This window comes from Heptranchias perlo, chromosome 9, assembly GCF_035084215.1.
Source record: "Heptranchias perlo isolate sHepPer1 chromosome 9, sHepPer1.hap1, whole genome shotgun sequence".
Classification (NCBI taxonomy): domain Eukaryota; kingdom Metazoa; phylum Chordata; class Chondrichthyes; order Hexanchiformes; family Hexanchidae; genus Heptranchias; species Heptranchias perlo.
In genome coordinates this window covers 542,823-560,051 of record NC_090333.1, presented here as the reverse complement: position 1 = coordinate 560,051, position 17,229 = coordinate 542,823, and the positions used below count along the sequence as shown (strand labels likewise).

The window sequence follows — 17,229 nt, the reverse complement described above, 5'->3', positions numbered from 1 at the left end:
TGGACAGCACTCTCGCCTCTGAATCAGAAGGTCATGTGTTCGAGCCCCACTCCAGAGATTTGAGCACAAAAATCCAGCCTGATGCTCCCAGTGCAGTACCGAGGGAGTACTGCACTGTTGAAGGTGTCTTTTTTTCAGATGAGATGTTAAAATAAGGCCCCGTCTGCTCCCTCAGGTGGAAGTAAAAGATCCCACGCCCACTATTTTGAAGAAGAGCAGGGGAGTTCTCCCCGGTGTCCTGGCCAATATTTATCCCTCAAACAACATCACTAAAAACAGATTATCTGATCATTATCACATTGCTGTTTGTGGGATCTTGCTATGCACAAATTGGCTGCTGCATTTCCTATTTTGTAACAGTGACTACACTTCAAATGTACTTAATTGGCTGTAAAGTGCTTTGGGACAACCTGAGGTCATAAAATGCAAATACTTTCTTCCATTTCTTCCTCAAAACGAGCGTCATCCGTACGGTGGGCTTAGGCTGTAGATCTGACAGAGCTTCACAACTGAACCGCAGCCTCCCAAGATAGAGCTCCTGGCGAAGGTGCCTGAAAACACGCCTGGGTCCGTAGATCCTGCTGGATTATTATTTTGAAATTTACTTTTACGTGTTCTTCGCCTTGAAGATGAATTTAAATCCTGGAACCCAAAGATGGAATCTGAAAAGCAACTAAAAAGTTTTTAAAAAAGCAGCAACGTTTGACAAGTATGTAGACGGTTTAATTAAATTGTACATTTCTCAGATCTGTTCTTAGGGTAGCATTTCTGAAGCTGGCTAGTTTTTGCAGAGCGTTGTGGTCACGCTGTGTGAGGTATGGTGACCGACTCCATCGGGAAACAACTGTTCTGATACCAAACTATCCAGAAAGACTGAACAGGCTGGGGCTCTTTTCTCTAGAAAAGAGAAGGCTGAGAGGTGACCTAATAGAGGTCTTTAAAATTATGGAAGGGTTTAATAGGGGAGATATAAAGATGTTTCCACTTGTGGGGGGGAACAAAACTCGGGGCCATAAATATAAGATCGTCACTAATAAATCCAATAGGGAATTCAGGAGAAACTTCTTCACCCAGAGAGTGGTTAGAATGTGGAACTCGCTACCACAAGGAGTAGTTGAGGTGAATAGCATTGATGCATTTAAGGGGAAGCTAGATAAGCACATGAGGGAAAAGGAATAGAAGGATATGTTGATAGGGTGAGATAAAGTAGGGTGGGAGGAGGCTTATGTGGAGCACAAACATCGGCATACACCGGCATGGGCCGAATGGCCTGTTTCTGAGCTGTAAAGTCTATGTAATTCTATGATTCTGAGGTGTCTACATTCCAAAGCTGGTACAGATACAAACTAAACTCTGTAGGAAAGGAGAAGTGTGTTCAAACTTTCATTTTATTCTTTGGGGGGGGGGGTTCAAAAAACAAACCACTAAAAAAATGACTCCTGCTGATTTATATATTTTATTATTAGATATTTGTGATTTGTAAAATAGAAAGCCCAAAGTTGTCAAAGTACATCTTCACAGCACAGAAAGGTATTATTCATTCAAATGAGATCTGGACCTGTTTCTGGCGAGCTGGAGATCTCCTCATACAAGACGTGCGTAGTCTGTAATATAAATCAGGGTCAGTATGGTCTTCCGGACTAATTTCGATCGCCTAAGGGCGTTGGAGGGGAATTTTCCCATTTTGTTCCCCTCTAATGTGTCAGCCGTGGCTCAGTGGTAGCACGCTTGTCTCTGAGTCAGAAGGTTGTGGGCTGAAGTCCTACTCCAGATCCTTGAGCACCTAATCTAGGCTGACACTCCCAGTGCAGTCCTGAGGGAATGCTGCGCTGTTGGATGGTCAGTACTGAGGGAGTGCTGTACTGTCAGGGGTGCAGTACTGAGGGAGCGCTGCACTGTCGGAGGTGCCGTCTTTTGGATGAGACGTTAAACCGAGGCCCCATCTGCCCTCTCAGGTGGACGTAAAAGATCCCATGGCACTATTGGAAGAAGAGCAGGGGAGTTCTCCCCGTTGTCCTGGCCAATATTTATCCCTCAACCAACATCACTAAAACAGATTATCTGGTCATTATCATGTTGCTGTTTGTGGGATCTTACTGTGTGCAAATTGGCTGCCACGTTTCCTACATTATAACAGTGACTATACTTCAAAAGTACTTCATTGGCTGTAAAGCGTTTAGGGGCGTCCTGAGGTCGTGAAAGGTGCTGTATAAATGGAAGTTTTTCTTTCTTTAATTGGTCTGGGTTTTTTAAATCTAATTTCTTTTACCTCTCCCAGAAGATTACAGGAATTTTACATGCAGCAAGACCTGGACAACATCCAGGCTTAAGCTGATAAGTGACAAGTAACAGTCAAGTCACACAAGTGCCAGGCAATGACCATCTCCTACAAGAGAGAGTCTAACCACATCCCCTTGACATTCAATGACATTACCATCGCCGAATCCCCCACCATCAACATCCTGGGGGTCACCATTGACCCAGAAGCACAACTGGACCAGCCACATAAATACTGTGGCTACTAGAGCAGGTCAAAGGCTGGGTATTCTGTGTTGAGTGACTCACCTCTTGACTCAACAAAGCCTCTCCATCACCTACAAGGCACAAGTCAGGAGTGTGAGGAATACTCTCCACTTGCCTGGATGGGTACAGCTCCAACAACACTCAAGAAGCTCGACACCATCCAGGACAAAGCAGTCAGCTTGATCAACAGCCCATCCACCACCCTAAACATTCACTCTCTTCACCACCGGCGCACCGTGGCTGCAGTGTGCACCATCCACAGGATGCACTGCAGCAACTCGCCAAGGCTTCTTCGACAGCACCTCCCAAACTCGTGACCTCCAACATCTAGAAGGACAAGAGCAGCAGGCACATGGGAACAACACCACCTCCAAGTTCCCCTCCGAGTCACACACCAGCCCGACTTGGACATATGTCGGCCGTTCCTTCATCGTCGCTGGGTCAAAATCCTGGAACTCCCGACCTAACAGCACTGTGGCAGCACCTTCACCTCACGGACTGCAGCGGTTCAAGACAAAGGCCCACCACCACCTTCTCAAGGGCAATTAGGGATGGGCAATAAATGCCGGCCTTGCCAGCCACACCCACATCCTGAGAATTAATTTTTTTTAAAAGGGTGGGTGTGGAGTGTCTGTATCGTGACGTTCAAGGCATCACAACCATATGGGACAGGCTGGGTGGACCAGAGGGTCTTTTCCTGTCCGCTGTTTTCGTATGTTCGAATGTAAGTTCACCGTACCTGCTTGTGGGTCGAATCTTGGCTGTCTGAATGTTCTAGGCCTGAAAATAGTACTTTTCTGAGGTTTAAAGTTTGGGGTGTTCCACCTGCTCCACTGGGAAATACGTGGATAAATGCCAGATGTCAGTTCATTGGCTTCACACCGATCCTAAACAAACAAACACAATGTAATGAGAATGACTAAACTTGTTTTTATTATCCGCTGTGGATTGCACATCAAATGATATAAACAGCTGAATAAAGAGATAAACAAAAATATCACAATGCTGGAAATCTGAAATAGAAACAGAAAATGGTGTAAATCTGTAGCAGGTCCACCGGCACCTGAGAGCAGAGAGGACAGCTGAACGTTTCAGGCGGAACCGCTCTTCGTCACAAGTGGCATTGCTGCACTGGAGTGTCGGCCTAGATTACATGCTCAAGTCCTGATGTGAGACTTGAAACAACAACCTTCTCACCCAGAAAGAGAGAGTGCGACCAAACGAATTAAGATAACACTTAAAGGATCCCCTAGCTAAGCTTGGCCCTGCCATCGCCTTGGCATATTGCGCACACGCACGCGCGAACAGGCACGCACGCACAGACACATACACACACATGGACACAGACACGTGGACACACATATGATACATGAGTGTACACACACACACACACACACACACACGATCAGGAGCTGAAACTCTGGCCAGGTTTCCACTCTTAAAGCTGAATGTAACTCCTGGCATTGTCCTGTCAAACAGCTCTCTCCAGGTGACACACAAGGGGACTTTCCCGGTCGGTATCACAAAACATGGAACATTTTACCTCTGAACCCAGCCGGAGGGCCTCCAATACTGTCTCCAGACACCTCGGCGATCATTTTTAACATTAATTACAAGGTAGAATTGTGCTGATAAATCGAAACACAGAACAATTCTTACTTCAGTTAATCCTTTGAATTCAGTAAATAAAAAATTGCAAGATCTGAGATGATTTGTTTCCATGCAGAAACTGAATGAGTCCATGAACTACCTTCGATTTTCCATTAAAAATAAGTAGTTACTTGCAGTGTAGTTGATAACATCATTTGTCGGCTATATCTAAAAGAACAAACACCTTGTATTAAACAGCACTAACAGATAAACAGCTCATGAAATCAGATTTACCTCTAACAACTCAACCTGCAGTTTCTCTAGGTCAAGCTGTAAATGGATGGTATTATATCGACCATCCTGCTGGTTGCTGCTACCTTCTATCTAGACAATCAATAACACAATTCGATTACCATATGTGTATAGATCAAAACTACAATTGTGTATGAGAATAGATTAGCAGCTAACATAAAAGGGAACCCAAAAGTCTTTTATAAACATATAAATAGTAAAAGGGTGGTCAACGGAAGGGTGGGACTGAATAGAGACAAAAAAGATTATCTTGTATAGGCAGAGGGCATGACTGAGGTACTAAATGAATATTTCGCATCGGTCTTCACTAGAGAAGAGGATGCTGCCATTGTACCAGTAAAGGAGGAGGTAGTAATGATGTTGGACAGGATAAAAATAGATAAAGAGGAGATACTTAAAAGATCGGCAGAACTCAAAGTAGAAAAGTCACTCGGTCTGGATGGGATGCAATCCAGGTTACCGAGGGAAGTAAGGGTGGAAATTGCAGAGGCTCTGGCCACAATCTTCCAATCATCCTTAGATTATGGGGACAGTACCAGAGGACTGGAGGATTGCAAATGTTACACCCCCCCCCCCCCCCCGTTCAAAAAAGGGGAGAGTGATAAACCCGGCAGCTAAAGGACAGTCAGCCTAACGTTGGTGTTGGGGAAACTTCTAGAGACAATAATCTGGGACAAAGTTAATTGGCACTTGGAAAAGTATTGGCTAATAAATGAAAGTCAGCATGGATTTGTTAAAGGAAAATCGTGTTTGACTAACCTGATTGAGTTCTTTGATGAAGTAACGGAGAGGGTTGATGAGGGTAGTGCGGTTGATGTTGCCTATATGGACTTTCAAAAGGCATTTGATAAAGTACCACATAATAGACTTGTTAGCAAAATTAAAGCCCATGGAATTAAAGGACAGTGGCAGCATGGATACAAAATTGGCTATGGGATAGAAAGCAGAGAGTAATGGTGAACAGTTGTTTTTCAGACAAGAGGGAAGTATACATTGGTGTTCCCCAGGGATCAGTATTAGGACCACTGCTATTTTTGATATATATTAATGACCTGGATTTGGGAATAGAGGGTATAATTTCAAAGTTTGCAGATAACACGAAACTCGGAAATGTAGTAAACAATGTGGAGGATGGTAACAGATTTCAGGAGGACATAGACAGACTGGTGAAATGGGCAGACACATGGCAGATGAAATTTAACACAGAAAAGTGTGAAGTGATACATTTTGGTAGGAAGAATGAGGAGAGGCAAAATAAACTAAATGGTACAATTCTAAAGGGGGTGCAAGAACAGAGAGACCTGGGGGTGTACGTACACAAATCTTTGAAGGTGGCAGGACAAGTTGAGAAGGCTGTTAAAAAAGCATATGGGATCCTGGGCTTTATTAATAGAGACATAGAGGCAAGGAAGTTATGCTAAACCTTTATAAAACACTGGTTAGGCCTCAGCTGGAATATTGTGTCCAATTCTGGGCACCGCACTTTAGGAAGAATGTCAAGGTCTTAGAGAGGGTGCAGAAGAGATTTACTAGAATGGTCCCAGGGATGAGGGACTTCAGTTATATGGAGAGATCGGAGAAACTGGGATTGTTCTCCTTAGAGCAGAGAAGGTTAAGGGGAGATTTAACAGAGGTGTTGAAAATCATGAACGGTTTTGAGAGTAAATAAAGAGAAACTGTTTCCAGTGGCAGAAGAGTCGGTAACCAGAGGACACAGATTTAAGGTGATTGGCAAAGGAGCCAGAGGTGACATGAGGAAACATGTTTTTTCTTACGCAGCGAATTGTTATGATTTGGAATGCACAGCCTGAAAGGGTGGTGGCAGCAGATTCAATAGTAACTTTCAAATGGGAATTGGATAAATATTTTACATAGATTACATAGAATGTACAGCACAGAAACAGGCCATTCGGCCCCACAGGTCTATGCCGGTGTTTATGCTCCACAAGAGCTTCCTCCCACCCTACTTCATCTCACCCTATCAGCATATCCTTCTATTCCTTTCTCCCTCCTGTGCTTATTGAGCTTCCCCATAAATGCATCTATGATTATTTTAAAAAACACAGGGAAATGAAACCATCAAAAATTGGGCTGATGTGTTATGGGGAGAGACTGGAGAAGCTGGGGTGGTTCTCCTTGGAGCAGAGCAGGTTAAGGGGAGATTTAATAGAGGTGTTCAAAATTCTGAGGAGTTTTGATAAGAGTAGACAGGGAGAAACTGTTCCCACTGGCAGGAGGGTCGGTAACCAGAGGACACAGATTTAAGGTAATTGGCAGAAGAACCGGAGGGGAGCTGAGGAGAAATTATTTTACGCAGCGAGTTGTTAAGATCTGGAATGTGCTGCCTGAAAGGGCGGTGGAAGCAGATTCAATAATACCTTTGAAAAGGAAATTGGATAAATACTTGAAAAGGAAAAATTTGCAGGGCTTTGGGGGCAAGAGCAGGGAGTGGGAATAATCGGATAGCTCTTTCAAAGAGCTGGCACAGGCATGATGGGCTGAATGGCCTCCTTCTGTGCTGTATCATTCCATGATTCCATGAATTAAATAAACGCAAATCAATAATAACTTTACATGACAAGCAGCGCTCCAAATAAAATCTATTGCCAGATGAAAAGAACGAGGGTTGTTTCCGATCTCTACCTAGTGTCAATACACGGTCCCACCCCGTGGCGATATGTGGCCCCGTGCAGTGCTCGGGTACGTGGCCCCGCGCGGTGCTCTGACACACTCTCACTCAATACTGTGATATGCATGCAATACTGTAGAGTTCAAAGGCAAAACATTTGCCCTTAGGTTTCTTATTAATCTTTTTTATATATAAGATTATAAATAAGATTAAAACTCAAAGTCTCAAGATGGATCTGAAACAAAAATTTCAACCACTAAAACAGCACTGATTTGCATTGCTCAGTCTCGTGATTACTCACCCACAGACTCCCATCCTCCAGTACATGGATACCCAGGCTGCATAACTCTGCGTTCACCTGCAGACGTGGCAAACATTGTTTTTGGCATGGGATTGAGATAACTCTGGTTTAGTAAAATAAAATACAAAATACAATACTGTTAGTATTTCAGTACCGGTTACTAAAATGTCCAGTTATTAATAGGGTGATGTTAACATTGATGAAACGAAAGGCTATTTAATGTTGCCAGTGATGGCAATGGAATCGAGCTGGTGGAGCTGTTACCATCAGAGATATTGCACACCACCGAAAGATTTTTTTGGTAAGCTGTGTGCCCCCGGTACATGCAGAAATCCATAACCATACCCAAGACTCCAAACCACGCTACTGACAAACAAACACAGGGAGAGAGTTCTTTTCTTCACTAATATGGAGGGCCTACTGTCTCACCATAGGGATCAATCCAGAAAGCTTAGCTGCAGGTTGGCAAGGGGCAAGGCTGAAGGACCCCCTCAGTGTACAGTGGACTGCAGCCAGAATTTGGGTGTCAGCCTTGGCTCAGTGGGTAGCGTTCTCATCTCTAAGTTAGCAGGTCGTGGGTTCAAGTCCCACTCCAGAGACTTGAGCACGTAATCTAGGCTGACACTCCCTGTACAGTACTGAGGGAGTGCTGCACTGTCGGAGGATCAGTACTGAGGGAGTGCTGCACTGTCGGAGGGGCAGTACCGAAGGTGTGCTGCACTGTCGGAGGGTCAGTACTGAGGGAGTGCTGCACTGTGGGAGGTACAGTACTGAGGGAGTGCTACACTGTCAGAGGGACAGTACCGAGGGAGAGCTGCATTGTCGGAGGGGCAGTACTGAGGGAGTGCTGCACTGTGGGAGGTACAGTACTGAGGGAGTGCTAACTGTCAGAGGGACAGTACCGAGGGAGTGCTGCATTGTCGGAGGGGCAGTACTGAGGGAGAGGCAATACTGTGGAAGTGCTGCACTATCGGATGGGCTGTCTTTCAGATGAGAGGTTAAACCGAGGCTCCGTCTACCCACTCAGGTGGATGCAGAAAGATTCCATGGCCACTATTTCTAAGAAGAGCAGGTGAGTTCTCCCCGGTGTCCTGGTTGACATTTATCCCTCAACCAACATAACTAAAAAATAGATTATCTGGTCGTTATTACATTACTGTGTGTGGGACCTCTATTAGATCATCCCTTAATCTTCTACATTCAAGGGAATACAGGCCTAGTCTATGAAACCTATACTCATAATTTACACTGTGTCCATTGACGGCACTGGGTCAGCCAATGAGTTGGAGGCAGGGCGGGACTTACTGCAAACCGAGTCTATTTAAACAGAGCAAAAAACCGAATCTATTTAAACAGAACAATAAACCGAGTCTATTTAAATAGAACAAACAAACCGAGTGTATTTAAACAGAACTACAAACCGAGTCTATTTAAACAGAACAACAAACCGAGTCTATTTAAACAGAACAACAAACCGAGTCGATTGAAACAGAACAAACAAACCGAGTCTATTTAAACAGAACAACAAACCGAGTCCATTTAAACAGAGCAATAAACCGAGTCTATTTAAACAGAACAACAAACCGAGTCTATTTAAACAGAGCAATAAACCGAGTCTATTTAAACAGAACAAACAAACCGAGTCCATTTGAACAGAAGAAACAAACCGAGTCAATTTAAACAGAACAACAAACCGAGTCTATTTAAACAGAACAAACAAACCGAGTCGATTTAAACAGAACAATAAACCGAGTCTATTTGAACAGAACAAACAAACCGAGTCTCTTTGAACAGAGCAATAAACAGAGTCTATTTAAAGAGTCTCTACGCACTGCAGCAAACAGAACTCATAACCGAACGTCTCCCGGTAAAAGCAGAATTATTTCTCCAGCAAAATGCTGTGAGTGGAGGATAGTTACATTGTACAAATTATGTGTGTAAAATTAATCCCAGTCACTTACAGCAGTGAGCATAATCCCAGTCATTTACAGCATCCAGGCGTGATTGATGGGGGAATTACCCTATCATCTCCATTCTAACCCTTTTAGCCCCAGTATCAGCGAAATACTGCCGATGCTGGGTTTCTGAACAAAGATCCGAAAATGCTGAATGTTCTGATGAAAGGTCGCTGACCTGAAATGTTAACTCTCTTTCTCTCTCCACAGATGTTGCCTGCTCCAGAGTGTTTCTAGCTACTTCTGTTTTTAGTTCATGAACCTTAGTGCACTGATCTGAATTAAATTATTAGTTAAACCAATTCTTTCTATTCAGAGTCTCTGCATCATGGTTCGAAAAAACTGAAGCTTGTTTCTGTGAGCACACTAGCTTGGAACTTTTCCTGAATTAAGTCGTGGTGCAAGAAAGAAAGGATGGAAGAAACTTGCGCCTTACGTGACCGCAGGACGTCCCAAAGCACTTTGCAGCCAATGAAGTACTTTTGAAATGTGGTCACTTTTGTAAATGTAAGAAACGCGGCAGCCAATTTGCGCACAGCAAGATCCCACAAACAGCAATGAGATAAATGACCGGATCATCTATTTTTAGGTGTTGGTTGAGGGATAAATATTGGCCAAGACAATGGGGAGAAATCCTTGAAATCTTTGAAACAGTGGCCGTGGGTTCTTTTATGTCCAACTGAGAAGGCAGACGGCGGCCTCGGTTTAATGTCTCATCAGAGAGATGGCACCTCCGACAGTGCAGCACTGCCTCAGTACTATTGTGCCTTTGCATCGTTTTCTGTTTTTTATTTTGGACCCTCCCTGTGTGGTCAAGAGCCCACTGACCAACGGCCACTGGACTCACACAGGACTGGCGACTGGGGTACAGTATCCGAGGGGGACAGGTGCCTATGGAAGCAGACCCCAGCACAGTCAATGCCTCAGGAGAGAAGGGGAGATAATTACCAAAAAGAAATTTAATTAAGAAATAGTGTCAATAATATAATAAGCTACTGAAAGGATAAACAAGGTAGAAAAAAAAAAGTGGCTTCAATGAATAAATCAAAACGAGTAACAACATACGAAGAATAAAAAGAAATGGAATGAGTTATAAATAAAAAAAACAATGAAACCATTTAAATTAGTAATAGTTTTTCTGTTGTTATGTTGCACAGTTGCTACAGATGATTTGACATAAAAGAAATGGTTTAACAATTAGTGTCACCAAACCAGAGAGGGAGCACTCTGATAATCAGTTTTATAATCTGTAACCTCCTCCAGCCCTACAACCCTCCGAGACCTCTGCATTCCTCTAATTCTGGCCTCTTGCGCATCCCCCACTTCCTTTGCCCCACCATCGGCAGCCGTGCCTTCAGCCGTCTAGGCCCTAAGCTCTGGAATTCCCTCCCTAAACCTCTCTGCATCTCCGCTTCTCTCTCTCCTTTAAGAAGCTCCTTAAAACCGACCTCTTTCACCAATGCAAGTTGTTGTTATTTTCATAGAATACAGTTTGTGAAACAAGAATACGTGTAAATCAATAAATACCTCAGCTTCTTTCTGGTTAAGTATCCACGGATCCATCGCTGAAGGATAAGAACTGGTGAATAATGGGCAAGAATATTGTTCATGGTAGAAATCAGATTCCTGATCTGCTTCATCTCACTCCGCAGGGTCGAGATCTGCGTGAGAGGTAAAAGCACCAACATGTGATTCCAATTCGACGAGAGGTCAAAGGGTCGTTCACACAACAACAAAACAACAACAACAAAACAACAACAACAACAACATGCATGCATTTATATAGTACCTTCAACATAGTAAAATGACCCAAGGCACTTCACAGGAACGTAATCAGACAAAAATTGACACCGAGCCATATAAGGAGATATTAAGACAGGTGACCAAAAGCTTGGTCAAAGAGGTAAGTTTTAAGGAGCGTCTTAAAGGAGGAGTGAGAGGTGGAAAGGCGGAGAGGTTTAGGGAGGGAATTCCAGAGCTTGGGGCCTAGACAACTGAAGGCACGGCCGCCAGTGGTGGGAGGATAAAAATTAGGGTTGCGCAAGAGGCCAGAATTGGAGCGACGCTGATATCTCAGAGGTTTGTAGTTAGGAGGAGGGGCGAGGTCAGGTAAGTGACCTGGCACAGCACAACATCCCTAGTGAAAACACTCAAATCTTTACTCTCTGGCTCCCAATGATTTTTTTATTGAGTAGTTTTTTTTTTCAAATTAATCTTCATTTGCTAGTCTCATCCTCGAGAGGTGTTTTGGTAGAGTTGATAAGGAGAAACTGTTTCCACTGGCTGGAGGGTCGGTAACCAGAGGACACAGATTTAAGGTAATTGGCAAAAGAAGCAGAGGGGAGATGAGGAGAATTTTTTTTTATGCAGGGAGGGTTATGATCTGGAATGCACTGCCTGAAAAGGTGGTGGAAGCAGATTCAATAGTAACATAGGAACAGGTGTAGGCCATTCAGCCTCTCGGGCCTGCTCCAATGCTCAATCAGATCATGGCTGATCTGTATCTCAGCTCCATTTACTCGCCTTAGCTCCATAATCCCTTGATTCCCTTGCCCAAAAAAAAGTCTCAGTCTTGAAAGCTCCAATTGACCCCCAGCATCCACAGTCTTTTGGAGGAGGGAGTTCCAGATTTCCACTACCCTTTGTGTGTAAAAGCGCTTCATGATTTCGCTCCTGAATGGCCTGGCTCTCATTTTAAGGTGACGTCCCCTTTTTCTGTAATTATTTCTGATTTTTAGCCTGTCCCCATGTGGAACCAAACTGTTTCTTTCACACGGCAATAGAAATAGGCACCAACCTGTGGAGATGCAGGGAGATGAACAAAGGAATATGGGCTTAGAGCTTTGAATTTGTCATTAATCAGCCAGTCCTCAGTGATTTCCTCATCTGCAATGACAAAGTTGTCCAGCGCTTTGAGAGTCCGCATACCGTTGATGATGTAATGCCGATACTTTGGTACGAGGCTGACTGGGGTGTCGAACAGGGTCAGAGCGATGAGGCTTGGGCAGCTAAATAGGGGTTCGATACTCTTCAGCTGTCCAATGATGTTGTCATGGAGATACAGGAGCTGCAGACACTTCATATCGGACCAAAACCATTCATCTGGGAGATCGGTAATCTGATGGTAATGCAAAAATAAACAAAACGTCACAGGACAGCAGGTGGTGATTGGCTGGTCAGTACTACAGCTTCTTTTTTCCCTGAGGTAGGGAAGTAGATAAAATTGAATTAAAAGCTGGGAGCGTAAAACTGCTGTTGGCCTATTAAATTTAATAACTTAAATTATAAATAAACGATTGAATAAAAATTTTAAAAACTAATTATCGTCGGATCACCAGAGCGGATAAAGAGTGAGGTAAGAAAACCTAGGGAAGGAGCTGATTGGTTGGTAGCTGGTGAGTGTTCTTTTTCTGGTGAATACTTTTTTTTAAGGCTTAATTTATTTTTGTTAAGTTTAGTTAATAATCTAATAAACTGAGGCATGGCCGGGCAGCTCAGACCCGTGGAATGCACATCCTGTGCCATGTGGGATCTCCAGGACGCTTCCTGTGTCCTGGACAACCACAGATGCAGGAAGCATCGTCATAGAATCATAGAAGGTTACAGCACGGAAGGAGGCCATTCGGCTCATCGAGTCCACGCCGGCTCTATGCAAGAGCAATCCAGCTAGTCCCACTCCCCCGCCCTATCCCCGTAGCCCTGCAATTTTGTTTGTTTCAAGTACTTATCCAATTCCCTTTTGAAGGCCATGATTGAATTTGCCTCCACCACCCCCTCGGGCAGTGCATTCCGGATCCTAACCACTCGTCAGCTGGAGGAGCTCGAGCTCCGGATTTCGGTGCTTGAGCAGCAGCTGGCGACACTGCAGTGCATCCGCAAGGCTGAGAGTTTCGTGGCTCGCACATTTCAGGAGGTGGTCACCCCGCAGCTTAAGAGAGTGCAGGCAGAGAGGGACTGGGTGACCGCCAGACAGTCAAGGAGGACCAGGCAGGTAGTGCAGGAGTCCCAAGGGCACCACGCTCTCTAGCCAGTAGTGAGGGAGAGGGTTCCTCTGCAGCGTGTAGTCAGAGCCAAGTCCACAGCACAATGGGTGGCTCACCTGTACAGGGGGGGAGAAGAAAGGTCAGGAGAACAATAGTGATAGGGAATTCCATAGTCAGGGGAGCAGGCAGGCATTTCTGCGGCCGCAGACATGATTCCAGGATGGTATGTTGCCTCCTGTCACTCGGAGGATGGTGAACGTGTGGAATTCTCTATCACAGAAGGCTGTGGAGGCCAAGTCACTGAATATATTTAAGGAGGAGCTAGATAGATTTCTAGATACAAAAGGCATCAAGGGGAATGAGGAGAGAACGGGAATATGGTATTGAGATAGAGGATCAGCCATGATCATATTGAATGACGGAGCAGGCTCGAAGGGCCGAATGGCCTACTCCTGCTCTTATTTTCTATGTTTCTCTGGTGCCAGGGTCAAGGATGTCACTGAGCGGTTGCAGAACATTCTGGAGGGGGAGGGTGAACAGCCAGAGGTTGTGGACCAACGACATAGGTAGAAAGAGGGATGTGGTCCTGCAGGCAGATTTTAAGGAGTTAGGAAAGAGACTAACAAACAGGACCTCAAGGGTAGTAATCTCCGGATTACTCCCGGTGCCACGCGCTAGCGAGTATAGAAATAGGAGGATAGAGCAGATGAATGCGTGGCTGGAGAGATAGTGCAGGAGGGAGGGCTTTAGATTCCTGGGGCATTGGGACCGTTTCTAGGGGAGGTGGGACCTGTACAGGCCGGACGGGTTGCACCTCAACGGAGCTGGGACCAATGACCTCGCGGGGAAGTTCACTAGTGCTGTGGGGGGGAGGGGGGGTGGTTAAACTAATTTGGAAGGGGGAAGGGCACCAGGATGTAGCATTAGAAAGGAGAAACAAGGGGCACAAAGGATCGGGAGAGAAACATAGCACTAGAGCAAGAAATAGTACTGTATTAGGGTGGGATCAGCCTAAGAGAGAGTACAAGAAAGTCTAAGACTGGTTTGCAGTGCAGGTGTGTAAATGCACGAAGTGTGGTAAACAAGGCTGGAGAGCTGCAGGCGCAAATAGCCACATGGGAATATGATGTCGTGGCGATAACGGAGACCTGGCTCAAAAAAGGGCAGGATTGGGTACTAAATATTCCTGGATACAAGGTGTTCAGGAAAGAAAGGGAAGAAAAGAAAGGAGGGGGTTGGTAGTATTGATTAAGGAGAATATTGCAGTGCTAGAGAGAGAGGGTGTCCTGGAGGGGTCAAGGACAGAATCTATTTGGTTAGAGTTAAGAAACAATAGAGGTGCCATTACACTACTGGGTGTATTCTATAGGCTACCAACTAGCGGGAAGGAAATAGAGGAACAAATTTGCAGGGAAATTACAGAGAGGTGCAAAAGCTGTAGTGATAACGGGGGACTTCACCCATCCTAATACAGACTGGGATAATAATAATAAGGGGCAAAGAGGAGGAGGAATTTTTGAAATATGTTCAGGATAACTTTCTTGACCAGTACTTTTTCATTCCAATGAGGAAGGAGGCATTGCTGGACTTGGCTCTGGGGAATGAGGCGGGCCAAGTGGAGCAAGTGTCAGTGGGGGAGCATTTAGGGAACAGCGATCATAGTATCATAAGGTTTAGAAAAGCTATGGAAAAGGAGGGCCAATTTCAGTGGGATGAGAACAGATCTGGCCCGGGTAAATTGGAATCAAAGATTGGCAGGCAAAACTGTAATTGAACAGTGGGCTGCCTTTAAAGAGGAGATGGTTCAGGTACAGTCTAGGTACATTCCCACGAGGGAGAAAGGTAGGACAACTAAAGCCAGAGTTCGCTGGATGACAAAAGAGATAGAGAGTAAGATTAAGCAGAAAAAAGGGGCATATAGCAGATGTCAGGTTGATAACACAAGTGAGAACCAGGCTGAATATAGACGGGATGTGAAAAAGGAAATAAGAGGGCAAAGAGAGAGTATGAGAATAGACTGGCGGCCAACATAAAAGGGAATCCAAAAGTCTTCTACAGGCGTATAAATAGCAAATGGGTAGTAAGAGGAGGGGTGGGACTGATTAGGGACCATAAAGGAGATCTACTCATGGAGGCAGAGGGCATGGCTGAGGTACTAATTGAGTACTTTGCATCTGTCTTTACCAAGGAAGAAGATGCTGCCAGAGTCTCAGTAAAGGAAGATATAGTTGAGATACTGGATGGGCTAAAAATTGATAGAAAGGCTAGCTGTACTTAAAGTAGATAAAGTAGATAAGTAGATAAGTCACCCAGTCCAGATGGGATGCATCCTAGGTGAGTGAGGGAAGTATGGGTGAAAATTGTGGAGATAATGGCCACAATCTTCCAAACATCCTGAGATACGGGGGTGGTGCCAGAGGACTGGAGAATTTCAAATGTTACACCCTTGTTCAATAAAGGGTGTAAGGATAAACCCAGCAACTATTGGCCAGTCAGTTCAACCTTGCTGGTGGGAAATTTTTAGAAACGATAATCCGGGACAGAATTAACAGTCACTTGGACGAGTGTGGATTGTTTAGGGAAAGCCAGCACGGATTTGTTAAAGGCAAATCATGTTTAGGAACATAGGAACATAGAAACAGGAGTAGGCCAATCAGCCCCTCCTGCCTGCTTCGCCATTTGATAAGATCATGGCTGATCCGTGATCTAACTCCATATACCTGCCTTTGGCCCATATCCCTTAATACCTTTGGTTGCCAAAAAGCTATCGATCTCAGATTTAAATGTAGCAATTGAGCTGGTATCAATTGCCGTTTGCGGAAGAGAGTTCCAAACTTCTACAACCCTTTGTGTGTAGAAATGTTTTCTAATCTCGCTCCTGAAAGGTCTGGCTCTAATTTTTAGACTGTGCCCCCTACTCCTAAAATCCCCAACCAGCGGAAATAGTTTCTCTCGATCCACCCTATCTGTTCCCCTTAATATCTTATAAACTTCGATCAGATCACCCCTTAACCTTCGAAACGCGAGAGAAAACAACCCCAATTTGTGTAATCTCTCCTCATAACTTAACCCTTGAAGTCCGGGTATCATTCTAGTAAACCTACGCTGCACTCCTCCAAGGCCAATATGTCCTTCCGAAGGTGCGGTGCCCAGAACTGCTCACAGTCCTCCAGATGCGGTCTAACCAGGGTTTTGTATAGCTGCAGCATAACTTCTGCCCCCTTGTACTCCAGTCCTCTAGATATAAAGGCCAGCATTCCATTAGCCTTATTGATTATTTTCTGCACCTGTTCATGACACTTCAATGATCTATGTACCTGAACCCCGAAGTCCCTTTGGACATCCACTGTTTTTAACTTTTTACCATTTAGAAAGTACCCTGTTCTATCCTTTTTTGATCCAAAGTGGATGACCTCACATTTGTCTACACTGAATTCGATTTGCCACAGTTTTGCCGATTCACCTAATCTATCAATATCGCTTTGTAATTTTATGTTTTCATCGACACTGCTTACAATGCCACCAATCTTTGTGTCATCGGCAAACTTAGATATGAGATTTTCTATGCCTTCATCTAAGTCGTTAATAAATATTGTGAATAATTGAGGCCCCAAGACAGATCCCTGCGGGACTCCACTAGTCACATCCTGCCATTGTGAGTACCTTCCCATTATCCCTACTCTCTGTCGCCTTTCGCTCAGCCAACTTCCTAACCAAGTCCGTACTTTTCCCTCGATTCCATGGGCTTCTATCTTAGCTAACAGTCTCTTATGTGGGACCTTATCAAATGCCTTCTGGAAGTCCATACAAATAACATCCATTGACATTCCCCTGTCCACTACTTTAGTCACCTCTTCAAAAAATTCAATCAGGTTTGTCAAGCACGACCTACCTTTCACAAATCCATGCTGGCTCTCTCTGATAAACTGAAAATTC

At 44.5% G+C, this 17,229-nt stretch overlaps 1 protein-coding gene across 5 annotated transcripts in view; it reads right to left on the bottom strand.

The window, feature by feature from the left end:
• Positions 1 to 1,431: 1,431 nt before the first annotated feature.
• Positions 1,432 to 17,229, bottom strand: part of lrriq3 (leucine rich repeats and IQ motif containing 3) — a 43,018-nt gene continuing 27,220 nt past the window's right edge. For 4 of the 5 annotated variants that reach the window (XM_067989782.1, XM_067989784.1, XM_067989783.1 and 1 more), the window contains 4 exons: positions 12,108 to 12,428; positions 10,838 to 10,971; positions 7,356 to 7,458; positions 1,432 to 3,410 (listed from right to left, as the gene is read on the bottom strand). In XM_067989782.1, coding sequence (XP_067845883.1) covers positions 3,177 to 3,410; positions 7,356 to 7,458; positions 10,838 to 10,971; positions 12,108 to 12,428 — 792 coding nt within the window. In that variant the 3' untranslated portion in view covers positions 1,432 to 3,176. The remainder of the gene's footprint in view (positions 3,411 to 7,355; positions 7,459 to 10,837; positions 10,972 to 12,107; positions 12,429 to 17,229) is intronic. The other variant, XM_067989785.1, reaches the window with a different exon arrangement.